Here is an 18,254-nt window from a genome sequence, read left to right on the forward strand (position 1 = left end):
ATAAAGTCTAAAATATTTTAAAGAAGTACGTCTCTATAGTTAAAGACGTAGTATTCGTCGATAGCTCTGCTTCCATATAGGAAAGCTATAAAACATGCTTCTTAGATTCTAGCTACTAGAAGAAGCTATATGTTGCCTCAGCCCCATTAGTACCTATACTTCCTAATCCGCAGGATATAGAGCTACAGAACAAGCTTAACGTCAGAGAGATATATAACGACAACCGACAGTATATCAGCATCATATTACCAGAAGGCTAACCTACTAGAAAGTTAAATTTTATAGTAGTAGTTAATATTTTACCTACTCAATAGCAAGGAAAGCCAGATAACCTAATAATCATAGATAAAATAATTAACGATGAAACTGCTAAAGCTGAATAAGTAAAAAAATAGGCCGCGCTACGACACAGTAGAAGATTAAGAGAGATAAAGAAAGTATATACGTTACGTACTATAATTACTCAATCTTCTAAGGTTAGATACTTACAGCACGCAAAAGTTATCGAGGTTACTGCTTTTATAACCGCAGAAGATGCTTTAATTGACCTCAATCTGCTACAATCTTATGATGAAGTTATAGCCAGTAAAGAGAAAGAAGGCTGGCTAGCTATAATTCAAAAAAAAATAGAATTGCTTACTGATAATAAGATATAGACTGCGCTTTCAGAGGTACCGCACGGTATTAAACCAATGAATACGCACTGGGTTTTCATTAGGAAGCGCACAGATTCGGGAATATTATATAAAGCTAGATTGGTGGTAAAAGGCTACGAACAGCGCTATAGCATTCATTATACAGAAACGTATACGCTAGTTGTTAACTTACGTACTGTACGAGCCTTACTAATGATTACTGTGATTCTGGACTTAGAGGTTTACTAGTTAGATGTTAAAACAGCGTTTCTGAATGCTTCTCTACTTTTACAGGAGAGAACACCTATCGCTCTACTAGTAGGTTATAAAGCGCCAACTGGAGTTGTAGCACTGCTTTTGCTAAAGTCATTGTATAGCCTGAAATAGGCTTTATACCTGTAGAATGAAGACTTGAACAATATGTTTACAGGCGAAGAGTTTCTATATAAAATGATAAGAAGCGAAGTAGATGAATGCTTGTACTTTTATAAAGGCATGATTATAGTTATATATATTAATAACTTCCTAATCTTCTTAAAAAATATAACCATGATATAGCAGACGAAAGCGTACCTGATGAAAATGTACGAAATCAAGAATATGAGTAAAGCTAAATGGTTTTTAGGCCTATGAATATGAAAGAATCGTACTTCTAGGACGTTATAAATAGATTAAGAAGAATATTGTAAAAGCATTCTAGATCGTTTTAGCATGCTTAATAGCAAGTTAAGACAAACTTTTATGGATCTTGGCGTATGATTATCGAAGGATGCTTTCTGGCCCGTATTTAATAAAGAAGATTATGAAATCTATTGAAGTATAGTTGGCTCGTTAAATTACGTCGTACAAGGTAGCTGATCTGACTTAATATATACGGTTGCAAAGTTAGGGTAGTATGCTTATGCGCCTACGGAGGAATATTGGAAAGTAGTAATATGGGTTTATCAGTACCTGTCTGCTATTTACAGGTAGTTACTTTATTATAATAGTAAAATAGTTGATGAGAAGGATCTATCTCTACTGCTAGAGGGGTATAGTGATTTAGATTGGGCACAAACTTATGGGTTAGAGGATATTGTATGAAAGTTAATGTTTGGCTATGTGTACCTACTAGGAGGTAGTATTATTTTATAGAGCAGTAAACTGCAATTAGTTATTGCGAAATCTTTAACTGAAGTAGAAGTAATAGCTTCTAATCATGCAAGAACTGAAGGAATTTGGCTTCGGAAGCTATTATTTTTAATTTTTGTATTGTTTTAATCGTAGATAACGCTCCCTCTATCCCCTACAGTTCTGTATATGGATAATACTGTCGCTATAACTGTAAATATAATAGGTGGCAACTAATAGAAGATAAAGTATTACGATTTACAATACTTCTGGATTAGAGAAAAGATAAGGAATGGTATTTTCAGATTAGAGTATTGTGGCTTTAAAGAGTTACTGGCGGATGCGTTGACTAAGTCTCTACCGGCTAGTTTGTATAACTATTATTTTACGCGCATGGGCTTACTCGATTAAAAGAATGAGAATATTATTTTGCTTTATATTGTATAAAATCTTAGATAAAACGAATAGCCGCGCAAAATAAATAAATAAAGGATAAGGCCTTTAAGGCACTAAGGCGGAAAGGCTATGTCTTTAGCGGCAGTGTCTTTCGCTTATATATAATTTTGCATCTTAAATTTATTTTAAATTAGCTGACGTACTATCTAGGAACTAGAGCTATAACTTACGTATCCGCACGGCCGCGTAAATGGGCCAATTCCGCCATCACATCCTGTAAAGTAGGCAGGGGAGCTGCACCGCCCGGAATACCTCGTGCCGCGTCAACCGCAGCGATGACCTGAGCATGGGTAGCACCCCCACCTACTGCTCCACCAGCTCCACCAGCTCCACCAGCTCCACCACCTGCACCTCCTCCGTGCGCTGCTAGAGCCGCATTGGCAGCAGCCAGTGCTGTATTAGAAGCAGTTAAGGCTGCATTAGCTGTAGTCACAGCTGCGTTGGCTGCAGCCAGCTGGTTCTGCAGGTCCCGTACGTCTAGGTTGGCAGGAAGGTGGGTAAGCTGGGGCATAGGCGTGCCGTCTGCCAATGTTGGCCCCCATACCGCTCCAGCGACAATACAGTCATTTGATAACGGTGGAGGGCCACCAAGAGCTACGCCATGGAGGGCATTTGGCGTATTAGCGCTGTGCCTGTGTGCCTGTGGAGCTGCAGTCTGATACATGACAGGATCTCCGGGAACGATTATAAGCGCTGGCGGGTTACAGACGACAAAACTGCATCCCGGCCCAGAAGCGCGAGGAGCCCTAACGCTCCGTGCTTAATACAAATTAGTATCTACACTCTCAAATACATAGAATTACAGAACTTATATCACGTACACAAAGAGTTTACCTTTGTACAGGAACTGCACTTATTACTGCGGGTATCCGAAGATACAATACACAAATAACCATCATCGAAGCACCGCTGACAAAATACGGCACAAATATATGATGCCGGATTAACAAGAATAGCGTTCGCACGAGCAAAGTGACTGGCAACAATAGCAGACATAATGATGTTATAAGGCTATAAAGGTATAAAATAATATAATAGTAATAATAAAGTAAGCTGGGGCTATGAACGAAGCTGAAAATATGAAAGAATAAAAAGCAAATAAGGCGAATAACAGCTAGTTAAGTACTTCTCTTTCTCCAGAACAGCTCCAGATGTCTACACTAATTTTAGAGCCGTACAGCATGGCTCTAAGCTGGGGATATAGCATAAAATCTGGTAAATTGCATAACTGCAACAGACGCTCCTACAGCTCCAGAGCTATGTACGTTCTAGATAATGATTCTAGAGCCATAAAGATTCTCATATGCAACAATATGCACAGTGATTTACAACTGTTCGCTGCAAAGCATAAATCTGCATTAATATAACAAGCGCTAATAAGCGCACAGCCTAATCCAACATCTGTACGAAACAGTTGGTTCTATAGGCTACTATGGTAGTTATGCCATTATAAGACGTTGAAGCGTACCGCTGTAAACGTAACGATTCTATACTCTATAACTGAGAGATTACGCGCCTCTTATAACTAAGTGGCTTCATACTACGAGCTGCGCAAGCACTACGATTAGATGAAACTACAACAGGTTGGATACAACGGGGCATTGAGATCACTACGGTTTGTGCCGTAAATCCTGCTGGATTGTAATTATGCGAAGTTACAAGACACATCGTGATACAGTGATTCTTACCGTCTACGCCCCATATACGAGCTGAGGTGTTGCGATATACCGTATAAGGCGTAGTGCCGGGTCTATACGTACCGCTCTATAAATACAGGCGGATCTACGATGTGTTGGGATCTAGACGATCGATCATCAATCATACATACACAGACCTACATACTTTCCAGCGTACTTACGAGCTGTAGAACCTTTAACAAATATTTATACAGTTATATGGTTTTATACGACGAATACTACTAATAAAACGACATATACAATCGAACGTTTGAGAGATTATATTCTTAAGTAAATAACCTTATTTCACTATAGACGTAATACTTATAAATATGGAAAGTCAGAAAAAAAAAGTACTAAACCTTAAGCCTTTTTTACGTTTATGCTACTATTAACTACGAACGCTACCGGCTTAGCAGCATATAAGGGAAATAAACGAAAGTTTAAACACATAATTAATCAAGATAATAAAACTAAGGAGGGTAATACAAAAAAAAAAATTCATTTTAATATCAAAAGAAACGCAGGTTCTGGTTTTAGCGCTAGGAATATGATTCTTTAAAAAAAGAATAAGATAATCTACCCTCCATACGGCATCTATGGAGGCACAAGCTACCCAAAAAAACGCTACTTTATTAAGCATCCAAAACTTAAATCTCTAAATTAGAGAATTAAGAAGAACGTTTCCTCCTATTCTACAGTTTTTAAACCTTGTAACGTAACAACAGTATATAGAATTAATATCAAAAGAAATACCTATAAAAGTATTTCTGGAGAATCATAGCATATAGACTTAGACATAAACAACTAGATCTATAAGGATTATAATTTATTTATATCTAAAATCTACGTCTCTTTTAATATAAAAAGAAAGATAAGGTTAGGAGATAATTTAATTATACCTGTTTAAAGATACAAAACTCTTATTATAAAAACCAATACTATTATCTTAAAAGTACACGATGTGCTATATGCGCCCCAGATAACTCTAAACCTATATTCTATCAAAAAACTATAGAAAAAAGGAATAGGCATATATTTTACGCCTTAAAATAATATTCTTAAGAAAGACAATTTTATCATAGCACAACTAATTTTCGATAAAGAAATAAGCTTCTACGTACTGAAAAATAGTAATAAATACTACATGCCTGAGAAAGCACAAGATAGATTCTTTATTTTAAAAGCTATAACGCTATTAACGCATCGAGTAATTATAGATCATATCTTCCTAACCGAAGTTACAGAATTATTAAAATAGTACAGGAAATTAAGTCATACCAGTTAGAAAATAGTTCACAGAAGTATAACTTAAGCTGAGGTTAAAGTACTTTTTAAAAAACAGAGGAATTTAACTTACAAGCTATACTTCTTATTTAAAGCTAATATACGCCTAAATCTAGATCCTGTTACCTCCAAGAAGTCATATTTTTTAAAGCGTATACACATAGATATAGTAGAGTTATTTGTAATAGTTTTATTGTATAAACGTCATTTAGATCCTATAGCTAAGCTATATTAATAAGCAAAGTATACGCTTATAATCGTAAACAAGACTACTCATTATAAATAGATAAGGTCCTTCATCAGGAAAAAAACATTTTTCCATCCTGCCATCCTAGCAGGGGGGTTTCCATCGCGGTTTTTTCTGCTATGTGATTGGTTCAAGAAAAACCACAACAAAAATAAGCGAATTTTAAACCAATTATATAGCTTAAAAATACTGAGATGGCACAGGATGGAGCGCGATGGAAACTCCCCTGCTAGGATGGCAGGATGGAAACATGTTTTTTTCCTGATGTTTATAAGTCGTTCAGAATATCAAGTACGTTTTATTTAATTCGTAACGATAATAAAACATAAATACGGTCGATAATTTAGAGTAATAACTATACGCCTTAATAATACAAAAGAGTTTATATAAAAAGAAGTACAGACTTTTTACGCAGAATACAACATCGAAATTGAATCTTCCGCCTCATACGCACATAAGTAGAACGGTATAACTGAGAAAGCAATACAGACGCTATGAGAACTTACTACTATAATTCTAATAGAATCTAACTTACTAAAAGTATTCTGGCAAGAAGTTCTATCTACAGCCTACTTCACAAGCAACAAGCTAATATCTCCCAAAAAGAAAGGAGAATAAACGCCTAAATTTTTAGAAAAACAGCTTAATAAAAACCCTGTCAATTATACCCGTATATATCTATTTAGCTGTCTAGTATATATTACAGTATTTAAGAAGAAACGCAAAAAGATCCTCAATTAATATAAAGCATAGAAAGGCATATTTCTAGAATACACTCGTATCTTAAAACAATATAGAGTCTAGAATATCTCAAAGAAGTACGTTTCTATAGTTAGAAATATAGTATTCATCGATAACTCTACTCTCATACGAGAAAGCTATAAAGTATACTTCCTAGATTTCAGCTACTAGAAGAAGCCATACGTTGCCTCAGTCTTATTAATACCTATACTTTCTAATCCGCAGAATATAAAGCTATAAAATAAACTTAACATCAGAGAAATATACGACGACAACTAATAGTATATTAGCACCATATTACCAGAAGGCCAACTTATTAAAAAGCCAAATTTTATAGTAATAGTTAATACCTTATCTACTTAATAATAAGGAAAGCCAGATAACCCAATAATCGTAAACGAAATAATTAATAATAAAATTACTAAGACTAAACAAGTAAAAGAGTAAACCGCGCTATAACACAATAAAAAACTAAGAAAGATAAAAAAGATACGTATATTATATACTATAATTACTTAATCTTTTAAGGTCAGATACTTATAACACGTAAGAATTATCAAAGTTACTACTTTTATAATTGCAGAAGATACCTTAATTAACCTCGATCTACTATAATCTTATAATAAAACTATAACTAGTAAAGAAAAAAAAAGCTAACTAGTTATAATTCAAAAAAAAATAAAATCGCTTACTAATAACAAAACATAAACTGCGTTTTCAGAAATACCGTACAATATTAAACTAATAAATATACGCTAGGTCTTCACTAAGAAACATACAGATTCGGGAATATTATATAAAACCAGATTAATAATAAAAAACTATAAATAGCGTTATAGCATTTATTATATAGAAACGTATGCGTTAGTTGTCAACTTACATATCATACGAGCCTTACTAGTAATTACTGCAATTTTGGACTTAAAGGTTTATTAGCTAAATGTTAAAACAACGTTTTTAAATGCTTCTTTATTTTTATAGGAGAGAACATCTATCGCTCTACTAGCAGGTTATAAAGCGCTAACTAGAATTATAATATTGCTTCTGTTAAAGTCATTATATAGCCTGAAACAGGCTCCATATCTGTAAAACGAAGATTTGAATAATATACTTATAGGCGAAGAGTTTCCATATAAAATAACAAGAAGCGAAGTAGATGAATACCTGTACTTTTACAAAAGTATAATTATAATCATATACGTTGATGACTTTCTAATTTTCTTAAAAGATATAATTATAATACAGCAGACGAAAGCATATCTAATAAAAATATACGAAATCAAGAATATAGATAAAGCTAAACGATTTTTAGACTTACAAATATAAAGGAATCGTACTTCTAGAACGTTATAAATAAATTAAAAAAAATACTATAAAAATATTCTAGATTGTTTTAGTATGCTTAATAATAAGTCAAGACAAACCCCTATAAATTCTGATGTACGATTATCGAAGGATATTTTCTAACTTATATTTAATAAAGAAAATCACGAAATTTACCGAAGTATAATTAGCTCGTTAAATTACACCGTACAAAATAGCCGACCTGACTTAGCATATACAGTTACAAAGTTAAGACAATATACTCATACGCCTACGGAAGAACATTAAAAAACAATAATATAAGCTTACTAGTATCTATCTACCACTTACAGGTAGTTACTCTATTATAATAATAAAATAATCAATAAGAAAAATCTACCTCTACTGCTAGAAAGGTATAATAATTCAGATTAAGTATAAATCTATAGACTAGAGAATATTACACGAAAATTAACATCTAACTACATATACCTATTAAAAGATAGCATTATTTTATAAAACAGTAAACTATAATTAGTTATTACGAAATCCTCAACTGAAGCAGAAGTAATAGCTTTTAATTATATAAAAACTAAAGAAATTTAGCTTCAAAAACTATTATTTTTAATTCTTGTATTACTTCAACTACAGACAACGCTCCCTCTACCCCTTATAGTTTTGTATATAGACAATACTGCCGCTATAACTGTAAATACAACAAGTAATAACTAACAGAAGACAAAGCATTACAATCTACAATATTTCTAAATTAGAGAAAAGATAAGGAATAGTATCTTCAAATTAAAGTATCGTAACTCCAAGGAGTTACTAGCGAATACGTTAACTAAATCTCTATCAGCCAGTTCGCATAACTATCATTTTACGCGCATAAATTTACTCGATTAAAAAAATGAGAATATTATTTTACTTTATATTATATAAAATCTCAGATAAAACAAACAGCCGCGTAGAATAAACAAACAAAAGATAAGACCCTCAAGGTACTAAGGCAGAAAGGCTACGCCTCCAGCAATAGCATCTTTCACTTATATATAATTTTACATCTTAAATTTATTTTAAATTAGCTAACGTACCGTCTAGGAACTAAAGCTATAACTTACGCATCCGTACAGCCACGTAAATAGGCCAATTCCGCCATTATATCCTGCAAAGTAGGCAGGGAAGCTGCACCACCTGGAATACCTCGTGCCGCGTCAACCGCAGCGATGACCTAAGCATGGGTAGCACTTCTACTTACTACTCCTCCAGCGCCACCAGCTCCACCAGCTCTACTAACTCCACCAGCTCTACCACCTGCACCTCCTCCGTGCGCTGCTAGAGCCGTATTAGCAGCTGCCAGTGCTATATTAGAAGCAGTTAAGGCTATATTAGCTATAGTCACAACTGTATTAACTGCAGCCAGCTAGTTCTGCAGGTCTTGTACGTCTAGGTTAGCAGAAAGGTAAGTAAATTAGAGCATAGGCGTGCCGTCTGCCAATGTTAGCCCCCATACCGCTCCAGCAACAATACAGTCATTTGATAACGGTGAAGGGCCACTAAGAGCTACGCCATAGAGGGCATTTAGCGTATTAGCGCTGTGCCTGTGCGTCTGTGAAGCCGTAGTCTAATACATGACAGGATTTTTGAGAACGATTATAAGCGCTAGCAGATTACAAACGACAAAACTGCGTCTTGGCCCAGAAGCGCAAGAAGTCTTAACGCACCATACTTAATACAAATTAACATCTACGCTCTTAAATGTATAGGATTACAGAACTTATACCACGTGTATAAAGAGTTTACCTTTATACAGGAACTGTACTTATTACTACGGGTATTTGAAGATACAATACATAAATAACCGTCATCGAAGCATCGCTAACAAAGTACGGCACAAATATATAATACCAGATTAGCGAGAATAGCGTTCGCATAAGCAAGGTGACTAGCAACAACAGCAGACATAATAATATTATAAAGCTATAAAGATATAAAATAATATAATAGTAATAATAAAGTAAGCTAAGGCTATAAACGAAGCTAAAAATATAAAAGAATAAAAAGTAAACAAGGCAAATAACAGCTAGTTAAGTACTTCTCTTTCTTCAGAACAGCTCTAGATGTCTACACTAATTTTAGAGCCATACAGCATAACTCTAAGCTAGAAATATAGCATAAAATCTAGTAAATTGCATAACTACAACAAACGCCCTTATAATTCCAGAACTACATACGTTCTAGATAATGATTCTAGAGCCATAAAGATTTCTATATGCAATAATATACACAATAATTTACAACTATTCGCTACAAAGCATAAATCTACATTAATATAACAAGCGCCAGTAAGCGTATAGTCTAATCTAATATTCATACGGAACAATTGGTTCTATAGGCCATTATAGCAGTTATATCATTATAAGACGTTAAAGCGTACCGCTATAAACACAACAATTCTATACTTTATAATTAAGAAATTACGCGCCTTTTATAATTAAGTAGCTTTATACTACGAGCTGCGCAAGCACTACAATTAGATAAAACTATAATAGGTTGAATATAACGGAGCATTAAAATTACTACAATTTATGCCGTAGATCCTGCTAGATTGTAATTATACGAAGTTATAAGACACATCGTAATATAATGATTCTTACCGTCTACGTTCTATATACGAGCTGGGGTATTACAATATACTATATAAGGCATAATACCGGGTTTATACGTACTACTCTATAAATACAAGCGGATCTACAATGTGTTGAGATCTAGACGATCGATCATCAATCATATATACACAGACCTACATACTTTCCAGCGTACTTACGAGCTGTAGAACCTTTAACAATTATGATCATACTTTCTCGAGTAGTGTTATGAGTATAGAATCGCTGCTTTCTGTAGAATGTGGGTATTATAATGGTTTCAGGCTTTTCAAATCTAATTATGAACTTTTTTTTATCTATATTTTATATGTTTTCGTTCAAAATCTTATGAGTTTTTATGATTTTGTTATAAAGATAGAACTAATGTAGTATTGATTCGATATTATTCGCCTTTTTATGTTTTGACTCTAATAAGTGACTGCGGACTGTTGTCAATTGAGGATAACATATTAGAAATTTATAATACTAGTAATTTATGTTTACTGGCCTACCTATCATTTTCCCTGTTATAGCTTAAAGAATGTTGTAGTTGGAGGGAAACTTAGACTTTTATAAGTTCTTTATATGTTTCGCTAAAACTGTTTCTTCGGCCTAAATAAGTAGTTGTTTATGCTGAAACTGGCGGTTTCCTCAGGCAGTTTGGCCGGCAAATCGGTATCTTAGTATCGATACTGATACGCTATAACTCTTTGCTGCATGCTTTAAGGATGATACTTTTCTTGTTTTTAATGTTTTTAATGTTAGATGAATTTTTTCTTCTTTCTTCAAATCGATATTACGACGTCGAATCGGTGGTATTTTCGATAAATTTAAAGAACCCACTTTTAGGCTTTGAGCAAAAATTAATAAATTTTGATGGTAAATACAGAGAAGAACGAATCTACAGAAAGAAGATAGAAATTTCGGAGGGAATAAGGGGTTGACGAAGAGAACTACTCAATCTTAACACGGTTAGCATCTCGCGTTGGGGTACATCTCGCAGGTGGGTGGATTACGTTACGGGCTTCTTGTCTTGACTGTTCTTATATCCGGCATATATCGGAATTAACGCTCCATCCTTATAGCCGAAATAAAGCGTGAGCCCTCAGGAAACATCACGTGAATATATAAGCACGTGACCTACGGCGTCCGGGAGACAGTTGGCAATAGCTAGCGTAGTCGTGTAACCAGTTCATGTATTTAAGGAAGCTTCGGAATAAGATATACATCCATCGAGTGCACTAGTCCTCATTCTCATAATACCCTTTCACACGAGAAGAGCGCATATCCATACAGCGGTATATTATCGATTTGAAGCGCCTGTTGCGCAACTGACAAAGCTTACGCATTGGGGTCTAGCATCAAGGATAACTAGACAAGAAGGCGGCCTAATCAAGGTCTAGCCTGAAAACATTTATTTTGGAATAGGACATTTAATTGCCGAGCGACACTTTTTTTAATAATATTGTTTCTCATTACTTGGTTCTTTGAGGCTATAACGTCGTATTATAATATTAAATCATTTGACTTCCGGGTATTTCGTAACACTAGCTTCGATTTTTCGAATTTGTCACGGCAAAGCGTTAGCGACGTATATGGATACGTCGCGGCGAATAAGTGATTGGGTGAGCTTTGAGACCATACCTAGTGTGTTTTCCTAGCTTTGGTGGGGGGTCGTCAAGACGGCTGCCCGCTGGATCTAACCATCTTCTACAATCTTCTCCAGTGCATCATCCTCGTTCTGGCGGCAATGTTCCCCAACCGTATGTCTGCCATACTCAGCACTCCACCTCAATTCTGGCCACCAAACCCAAGCGGGTAGATGAGAAAGTCTAGATCAGGTTCGCCAATACATCCGCCGCATTTTTCAAGCGATGGCCTAACGATTGTGCTGTAGAACGAGGGAGTCATACCTCGGTTCGCCGTGCGCATTGTACAAGTCGTTATGGGGGAAATTTGTCGCTTTGAAGGGTGAGACGGCCTCGTAGGTGCCTAGGATAAATATGTATGAGAGTGAGATTAAGATGGCTGATATTAATAGGTATTCATTGGTTCGTTTCGGGGCCTTGGCCGAGGAAGTCGGAGACAATTAATGATAGATTGGGCAGTCTCTTGGGGTGGCATCTCGCGTTCTTGTGTATCGTGAAGGCCTTGCTGCGAGGTGTTTGTTGAGCACCAGCACCAAAACAGGGAACGACGCAATACTAGTGTCACAAACAACACAATGTCTCCCACCACGGTAACTCGATGTTGAATCCTCCTGTAAATGTTCTGAGGACCCAAAACCAGAATGAGATGTGGGAGGGGCTTAACATAATCCGTGGCTAATGTTGATACGGTTTTTCTTATCCACTTTCCCGATAATGGAGGACTGAGCGAAAAAAGGCACTCGATCCAAGTTTGCGTATTGTATTAGCGTGTCGACGGTTGGTCTATGCTCACTATTAGCAAGACGCTTACGCAGTACGGGAATATACAACTAGCCTATGCTCAAACGCTTTGATGATCGCTTCAGGCTTCTTCTAGTTTTAAATTTGGTAATTCCAGCACCTTGCCCTAATTACGTTGAATGATAAAAGCGTCGCAGTGATAAGAGCCCAACTTGAGGACAACGAACCGCATCTCCTGGGAGAAGAAAGTTGTTGAAGCCAGGCTGAGATGATACGCCAAATTGGGGACACTCTGATATTTATCTGAGATTATCGGGACCCCCTGATAGAATTTGTGTGACATGAGATATCGCCCTTAGCGGATTTAGGAATCCTCTCGATTTGGGGAGGCTGGGCGAGACTTGGCGTTGTCTTACACGTTGATGAGTATTGACCTTGGTGAAAACCTGGGCAGCTTTGTCTTGATATAGCTATCAAGGCTCTCTACAACGATTGTGTTGGAAGCCTTCGACTCGCGTACTTAGGCGAGACAATCGAGACTTCAGGCACGATATTAGGTAATTATATATATAATCCCTCCCCTGCAGGTCGACAGCTTCGCCGAGTACTGTGCCACACAGCTCCTAAAACGCTCGTTCAAGCACGTAAATCGCTGCACAGTGGTAAGAAACAGCCAATAGGATCTTAGAGAACCGCTTCCAATCTAATACTACTAGGTGAAGTGCGGAATTTCTCGGTTCCAAGGTTCCAACATTTACCAAGGCATTCCGTCAGAGTAGCTTCCCTCCCCACTTTGATTTACTTCATTTACCCTCTTCACTTCACCAACCACTCTACACTTCAACCTTCATTGATCAACCCTAATCTCTTCAGCTCCAGCAACCAAATTGAATAACCAACCTCACTAACGTCGACGTCGATATCGCAATCCTTGTAAGGTGCATCACGACAATCTCGAAATTTTTGTTACAATAGATATACTAAATTGGAAGTCGTACCTAGACTCCGACGACTTATTGATCATCACTGTCGTCCCAATGACAGAGGTTCAAGGTCAAAGCCAACCATTCGTCCTTGAGGCTGTCTTCAATCACATCGTCCTTCCTGCCCAGCTTCCCGGAAAGGAGGATAGCGACGTAGATGCCATATCTAGCGTTCTTCTTAACATTACAGCGACAGCAATACACGAATTCCAAAGTCTCACCGACAATCGGTATTCTCAGGAGTTCTCTTTAGTCTACAAATCCATTTCTAGTTACCGAAAAGTGTATATCGACGGCATATTAAGCAAGAAAATCCTTCTTCAACTATTTCAACATCTAGGATTTGGAGAACAGCTCGTCCTCCAAGTCACGAGTCAGAATGCTGCCTTAATTGTTCGGCGCGAGTTTGAGTAACGTCAAAACACTTGAAATCTTCTCTTCCTCAGGTATACTAATCTAGTGATAGACCCTTGGGCGGCTCCATAATTTTCGAGGCATTCGAGACTTCCCCTACGTCCCAGAAAGCTCTCGAGGCTGAATCTGCTCTACAGTGGGATTTTCCCATTATTGCGGTATCCATCCCGTATTCGACATTCCGTACCCTTGGGTTTCAGCAAGAAATTGTATCTTTCCTTGAACAAGCCAGTAAAGAGTCCATCAAAAGATTTGCCGCTGTGACCAACAAGGCGTCTTCTGAGGCATGGGAGAGCCGCGATACGGTTGACCCGAGTATCATTACCTGTTTAATGATGGCCCTACTGGAAGCGACCGGTACTGCGATAGCCCCTAGCATCCTTCGGAAACGGGTTCGTGATGACGTGTGCTGGAATGACAGTGTAAATCCTTGGAGGAGGAATCCTACTTGGCTGATCCTGCGTGTTGCTTTGCAAAAACACCTACAATACCTTTCCGGAGCCGAGGCCGGAACGATTCAATACAAGTTCATGAAATGCTTTCTTCTACAGTCATTCCTTCGTCAAATTCTGTATAAAACCCACCCTGAAAGGAGCACCATCCTTAAAGCAAAGCTTTGTCGTCGGATGGCGAAGCTAGAAGCGGCGAAAACCCAAGCGCCGGAAAGTCTTAAGAAAGTTTACGATTACTTCTTCGATAAACTAAATCAAAGGATTGTCAGCGTCAACGACCTGGTTGATGAGCATATTGCACGCGTCTGGAGCCAGTACCGCCAGAGTATTGAGCGTCGTGTTGATCCTCTTCCCGGGTACGCCGACTCCAACGATACCACTCTCAGGCTACCTAACAGCGGCAGTTATTTAAGTAATATCCTGGGTGACCCTGGAATATATATCGCGTCTACTAAAGTAGTCTATAAATCGAATCGATTGCCCGAAGTACCAAAGGACGCGAGGAGGGATTTTGCAGCATTCGCAGACAAATATTACAAATACTTTGCTTTCGAGGATATTCTCCGGCACGTAGACACTACTTACACAGGCTTAGCCGATAATATCGCGGAAAGGTGCATCCAGATTTCTAAGCAGCTAGGAAAATACCTTGATGAGGTTAATGACTTGTATAAGGGCATGCCTGAAGCCTTTTCTGGTTTAATTCTCAACATTCTGGAGCTTTAGATAGCTATCGATAGATATACAGTCAAAGCTTTCCCTCTCTTGACCCAATTCTATCCTGTTATTACTTCAAAAACTCTTAACTCTCTCTATATCAAAGCTGCTTGAAATTTAAACAGACTTCAAAAGATCGGGGATTATCTCCAGCGTCGAGTCCAAGGCGCTACGGGCCTTACTTCTATATTTATTGATCCAGTAAAGGGGTGCTTTGCTGAAAGATATATAGATTCACCTGCCGCCGGGCCTATTTTCAAGGAGCTACAAGGCCGTATAGAGGCCGCAGCAGAAGCGGCTCGCCTTCGGAAGGAAGCCGAGTGGAGAGAAAAGAGTAATAAGTACGAGAGTCTAAATAATCAAATACTCCTCCTTACTTGCCAGTATTATCTCTCAAATGACACGCCACCTGTGCAGCACCATGATGATAAGAACTGCACCAGATGCTGTCTTGGGCGAAAAGCCAGAAGAATCAAAATTAAAGCCGACGAATACCCCCTTCCCAAGAACGGACCTCACCTACGCGCGATACTTTTTAAGCTCGCCTACCCACTAGCTTTTGCAGCGTACCGAGATATCTCTTGGCGAATTATCTCAACTCTCGCTTTACCTGGGAATTATCCTTAAAGTAAATTACGCCTTCTCGTCCACCAGTATTCTAAGCTTATTCCATTCTTTAAAAGCTCGGCCCCAGTAGTTACTTTAGCTTTAACTAAAAAATTATTTCTATAAACACATCTTGTAAACGTTTTATTTCCCACGACCCTTGAGAAGATCTGCCTTCCAAATGGCTTAGCTTTGAATTACTTTGATACTGCTTCTAAGCTTTAGCTGGGGCGTCTAAACTTATCAACTAGTTTTTATTACTACTTTCCGTTCTTAATACTCGAAAGCTTGCTTTTCTTCGTTCTTAGTAAGGAATTAGATTCGGTAAATCCCCCTTCATCGTACGATGTTATTGCAAGCCAAACTCGCTGCCCGGTAGGAGTGAACGTTCACGAATTTTTTGCCTACTAAGGAATCTTGGGGGTTGGAATAGAAGGCACTCTTCTATTTTAGTGGAGCTTGCATCCTCGAGTCTGAACTTCAGTTTAGAGGTAATAACTTTGTTAGTACGTTATTTTATTTATCAGGCTGGATCATCCTTTCTAGCGGAGCCCCTTTGTATGGTCCACAAAATCTTTCGGGAGCCCTACTTCTCATCTTAACTATTCGATTAATTGGAATACCGCTTGAATTTTATATCTTTAAATTGGCGGGAAGTCTATGGAATGGACATGTTGATTATGCTGCTATTGAGAGTTATTGATATTTGGCAACTCTATTCTGAATGCCTAGAGTAACGCGAACGGGCAATAAAGATATTATCTAAAGTTCGAGATACTATTTCGCTATGGCTGTGCGCCTTAAAGCTTGAGATATATGCCGTTGAGACGACGGACTCCTCGCAGAATTTCTCCGAGTTTTCTTTATGGGCAGCTTTACTGGGAAGGTCAACGTACTTCGTAAATGGGCAGCATACAAATTTGCCACTGGACTCTAATTAGCTCAGATTCTTTGTCGAGTGCTCAGTCACGTTACAGCACAGCCTTATATCAAAGCCTTCGTCCTTACCCTCGAATTTGAGGAATGCTCTGATACGTGATTTGAGGATCGTGCATAGTATCAAAGGGCTGCTTCGGACCGCAATTAAGAACCACCCTACAGGTTTTTCATCCGCTGTAGGAGTGGCGTGGGCCCAAGAAGAAGATGAAGGCCCCGAGCTTCGCTACTCTGAACCTAAGATGCTTTCGGGTCCTAACGAGTAGTGGGTTAGGATAGACATTTGTGCAATAAGAACGAAGAGAGCGCAGGTAGTTTTTTTCTATTTACTAGAAGGCCACCTACTTCTTGACGGAAAGCATTTAGGTCAGCTCCTACTGGAACACAGAAATAATCCGATTCTTCAAGCTCTCTTCGGTAATCGTAATCTCTTGACTGTGCTGTTGAGATTATCGGAAATGACTTACAAAATACTTGTACTTATTCCTCATAATTCTGTCCACCTCGGACTCCGAGGGGGTCAAGTTATCGTACGAGCAGAATGGAGAGACCCAACAGACTATCAACATAAAACCTATATTATCGAGTATGTACCAGTATCTGTCTTCCGAGACGAAAATATTGGCGATAATTTACCTGCACCGCTCTTAGACGACTGCTATCACTGGCTAGACCTCAAAAGAAGGCTTTTATTTTGTCGGACGGCCTGTTGGAAGCGGAGAGAAAGCGACTGGACTATCAACCTTAACTCCAGAGAAGCCTTCCGCCGAGAAGCGAAACTCGTCGATCGATTCTGCCCTTTATTTAAGAAAGTTTCTTCTATATTCAACAAGTTTAAGTTAGATAAGTATCTTATCGTCTTTCAGCATAAAACGACGCCTCTTAAAATAGAAATCAAGAGACTTGAACTCAACTGAGTTATAAACAACATGGGGTTGCTCGAAAGCAGAGCCCTTTAGGCCTACATCGACGGAGACTAAGACGCTGAATCCTGGTATGGACTGCGAAGTAAGATTGTACTTAAAAATAGTAATAATAATCGTTTGAGGAGTGTCATAGTTCCGCTGAAGATACTATGTTGCCGTCTAGATGGGCCTTATGTTGAAGTCGATATACTTAACTCTGAAGTTTACGGCCGCTATTAAATAAATACTATTTTGGGGCGTGTTGACTGTTCTCCCGAGCCGCGCTTACTATACATAAAGGTACTTATATACGTATTGTGGTGAAGGTGGTATAGGAGTGGTGGACTTGACTTGTTGTATTTTTTATTGTTCAACACAGCTTGGCGACGGCGCACCCATTCGTTTTGTCTATAAATTGTAATCTGCTATGCTGGGTCCTGTCGGGGGACATCTTACTTACATACGACATATACATACACACATACAGACGAACATTCACCAGTTTACAGTATTCTATGTTTTATCCACAAGCGCGAGCTCTTGTTATTTAGGCCTTTCTTCCAATAGACACTTGTGTTCCCTCAGGCTTATAGGCGGGCCTACCGCCCACCGCTCTATACCGTCCATTTACCTATGTATAGCTGGTGGGCCAGCTAGATAGCTGGTAGTCTCCTAGAGACCATATCACTACCTCACAGTATATATTTCCTTTATAGTTCTAGACCCTTTAACAAAGAGAACAGGAACTGAGG

At 38.0% G+C, this 18,254-nt stretch overlaps 3 protein-coding genes across 3 annotated transcripts; 2 read left to right on the top strand and 1 right to left on the bottom strand.

Annotated features, from left to right (window-relative positions):
• Positions 1-2,367: 2,367 nt before the first annotated feature.
• On the bottom strand, positions 2,368-2,865 carry DFL_005784 (uncharacterized protein; the record flags this gene model as incomplete). The annotated part of the gene is made up of 1 exon (XM_067635095.1): positions 2,368-2,865. The coding sequence occupies one exon, from the start codon at positions 2,863-2,865 to the stop codon at positions 2,368-2,370; it is 498 nt and encodes a 165-aa protein (XP_067489561.1).
• An 8,984-nt stretch (positions 2,866-11,849) lies between these two features.
• DFL_005785 (uncharacterized protein) lies at positions 11,850-12,192 on the top strand (the record flags this gene model as incomplete). The annotated part of the gene is made up of 3 exons (XM_067635096.1): positions 11,850-11,917; positions 11,997-12,083; positions 12,141-12,192. The coding sequence occupies 3 exons, from the start codon at positions 11,850-11,852 to the stop codon at positions 12,190-12,192; spliced, it is 207 nt and encodes a 68-aa protein (XP_067489562.1).
• A 1,334-nt stretch (positions 12,193-13,526) lies between these two features.
• On the top strand, positions 13,527-15,064 carry DFL_005786 (uncharacterized protein; the record flags this gene model as incomplete). The annotated part of the gene is made up of 2 exons (XM_067635097.1): positions 13,527-13,882; positions 13,939-15,064. 2 exons carry the CDS (start codon positions 13,527-13,529, stop codon positions 15,062-15,064), a joined length of 1,482 nt encoding a protein of 493 aa, XP_067489563.1.
• Between the last annotated feature and the right edge of the window lie 3,190 nt (positions 15,065-18,254).

Source organism: Arthrobotrys flagrans, assembly GCF_004000055.1.
Source record: "Arthrobotrys flagrans strain CBS H-5679 chromosome Unknown unitig_9, whole genome shotgun sequence".
In the NCBI taxonomy this organism is placed as follows: domain Eukaryota; kingdom Fungi; phylum Ascomycota; class Orbiliomycetes; order Orbiliales; family Orbiliaceae; genus Arthrobotrys; species Arthrobotrys flagrans.